Source organism: Pseudophryne corroboree, chromosome 4 (assembly GCF_028390025.1).
Source record: "Pseudophryne corroboree isolate aPseCor3 chromosome 4, aPseCor3.hap2, whole genome shotgun sequence".
Classification (NCBI taxonomy): domain Eukaryota; kingdom Metazoa; phylum Chordata; class Amphibia; order Anura; family Myobatrachidae; genus Pseudophryne; species Pseudophryne corroboree.
The window spans coordinates 570,366,206-570,369,121 of record NC_086447.1 but is presented as its reverse complement, the minus strand read 5'-3'; the positions used below and the strand labels follow the sequence as shown (position 1 = coordinate 570,369,121).

General features: G+C 40.0%; 1 protein-coding gene across 1 annotated transcript; it reads left to right on the top strand.

Moving 5' to 3' along the window:
* Positions 1-775: 775 nt before the first annotated feature.
* LOC134910957 (E3 SUMO-protein ligase ZBED1-like) lies at positions 776-2,560 on the top strand. The gene has a single exon (XM_063919349.1). It carries the CDS (start codon positions 776-778, stop codon positions 2,558-2,560), a length of 1,785 nt encoding a protein of 594 aa, XP_063775419.1.
* The last annotated feature ends 356 nt before the right edge of the window (positions 2,561-2,916 follow it).

The window sequence follows — 2,916 nt, the reverse complement described above, 5'->3', positions numbered from 1 at the left end:
GCACCGCGTCCCCTCGCATGGCTCGCTACGCTCGCCATGCTTCGGGCATGGTGCCTTCGCTCTGCTACCGCTTCGCTCGGCACACTTTACCATTCCAATCGTAGTCCACGTGGATCGTTAAGTATGAAAAAAGAAAAAAAAAAGAAAAAAATTGTGAAAAACTCATGTCGACCTTTAGACCTGTCGGCCTAGCACATGTCGACCTAGAAACCCTGTCGACCTTACATCCATGTCGACCTAGTGACTGTCGACCTATAGTGGTCGACCTAAACATTGTCGACCTAGACACTGTCGATCTTCAGACTGGATCCCGCTGCATATAGCCATGATTAATTCACCTAGCATATTAGGTGGTCACAAGGTACACTGTCACTCCCAATCAGCCAAAGACACAGTTCTGAGTGCTGCATGCTATCCTGTAAGACACAGTTCTGAGTGCTGCATGTTATCCTGTAGGGTCTGATTACTCCACACAAGACATAGGGGGATATGTATGTCTGTCTAATGAACCTTCAATAAAAATAAAGTGGAACAGTTGCTGATAGCAGTCATCCACTCCTGCCTATCATTTATTATAGACTGTATATGATAAGTAAAAGCTGATTGGTTGCTAAGGGCAATTTTTCCACCTACCCTTTTTAGAATCTATTATATTCCCCCCCCCCCCCCTCCCCCCTGATTTTGTAGTGGTATACAATATTGTCTATCACCAAATACTGTAGACTGGACAGTCATTTGTACCCAGTAGTGATTGAAGCAACTATAAGTGTGCATGATGAGTGCAGATAATTCACTGAAGAGAAAGAGAAGCCAGATATGGAATAATTTCAAACTTACTGGAAATGAGAAAAAAGCAAGGTGTTCCTACTGCTCAAGTGACATTAGTATAACTTGCGGTTCTTTGAGTAATCTGTCACGCCATTTGAAATCAAAACATCCAACAATATCCACTACTAGGAGTGAGACACAACAACCACCGATAAATACAGCGTCTCATCATACAAGATGTGAAGATGACGTTCAAGACAATACACCTGAACCGTCACAAGGTACCATTGCAACTGTAAATTCAACTGAAGTTGCTACAGGTTTTTCGTCCACTGTAAAAACTGTTCAAACCAAGCAACAAGCAACCTTAGGTAGCTATTTCAGCAGCAATAGGCCAGTGTCTGTTAAGCGCTCAAAAGAATTGGATGAGCAACTGCTAACATTTATTATCAAGGGTTTCCACCCATTTAGCATTGTGGAGGAGGATGAGTTTAAAAAGTTTGTCCATTCTCTTTGCCCAGCATACAATCTTCCCACGAGGAAAACTGTATCTAGCAGTTTGCTATTGCGTCTCTACAACAGCACTGTACAGGAAGTGCGCTCAACCTTGCAAGAAGTTGATGCAGTTTGCTTAACTACAGACTCATGGACTTCTTTGAATAATCAAAGTTTTAATGCAATCACAGCGCATTTTATTAATTCAGAATGGCAGCTACGTTCAGTTCTCTTAGAATGTCTTGAAATGCCAGAAAGACACACTTCAGAAAATCTATGTAGACGGTTAAAAGACACAGTGCATGAATGGGGTCTGGAAAATAAGGTGGTTGCTGTTGTCACAGACAATGCAGCTAACATTGTAGCTGCTGTCAGATTGTGCAAATGGCGACATCTACCATGTTTTGCACATTGTGTGAACTTGGTAGTTCATGCTGGAATTTCGGTTTCTGGCATTCATATTATTATAAATAAGATTAAAGGTATTGTTGAATTTTTCAAAAAAAGTTCCCATGGCCTTACAAAATTGCATGACACTCAGAAACAGATGGGACTACCAGAGCTGAAACTGACCCAAGATGTTCCTACTAGATGGAACTCTACTTTGGACATGATATCCAGGATCGTCATGGTAAAGGATGCAGTAGTTGCCACCTTAGCTGTGCTACACACAGAACTGAATACCTTGACATCCCATGAATGGACAGTTGCTGAAAAATCAATAGATGTACTACAGATTTTTCAAGACGTCACAGTGGAAGTTAGTGCTGAAAAATCTGTGCCCAGATCAAAAGTGATTCTTTTTGTAAAAATTATGAATAAGAAAATGGAGTCATTGTTGGCTGAGCAATCAACGCCAACAGAAATAACATCTATGGTGACAATTTTGAGGGAGCAACTTGCTCGAAGATTCAAAGACCTGGAAGATAACGAACTTAACAATCAGGCAACACTTTTGGACCCAAGATTTAAAAGGTACGGATTTTCAGATGAGGCTAAATTTCACATGGCGTATGAAAATCTGAAGAGAAAAGTGTGTGGATTGAGAATTACAGAAGAAATACCTATAGCACCTGTGGAAGAAACTCAAACCTCACAATCCAGCTCATGCCTATGGGGTGATTTTGATACAGAAATCAGCAAAGTTGTTGCAGTACAGAATCCAGTGGCTGCAGGAATTATAGAACTGGACAGATACATGCAACAACCCATCTTAAGGAGGACTGAGGACCCACTACTTTGGTGGAATGAAAGAAAAGAAATCTATCCAAGACTTTTTCAACTGGCAAAGCGGTGATTGTGTGTTATGGCCTCTTCAGTTCCCTGTGAGAGAATATTTTCAAAAGCAGGGCAAATACTTTCAGAGAGGAGAAACAGACTCACAACATCGAAAGTGGGGCAAATCCTGTTTCTAAACCATAATCTGTAAATGTAGTTACAGTTTTGTTCAAGTTGACATTTTTCTCTATGTGAGAGTAATATATATATATATATATATATATATATATATATATATATATAGTTTGTCTGTTAGGTTTTTGTTGTACTCTTCCAGTTTATACAATATGATGCATCAGTAAACCATAATGGTAATGGTACAGTAGGAATTACTGATATTTGTCCAAGTCTAGTATATTATTGAGGTGTAGAGAT

What these genes read in the sequence shown, in the direction of transcription:
- LOC134910957 (XM_063919349.1), top strand. Translation starts at nt 776, where the DNA reads ATGAGTGCAGATAATTCACTGAAGAGAAAGAGAAGCCAGATATGGAAT.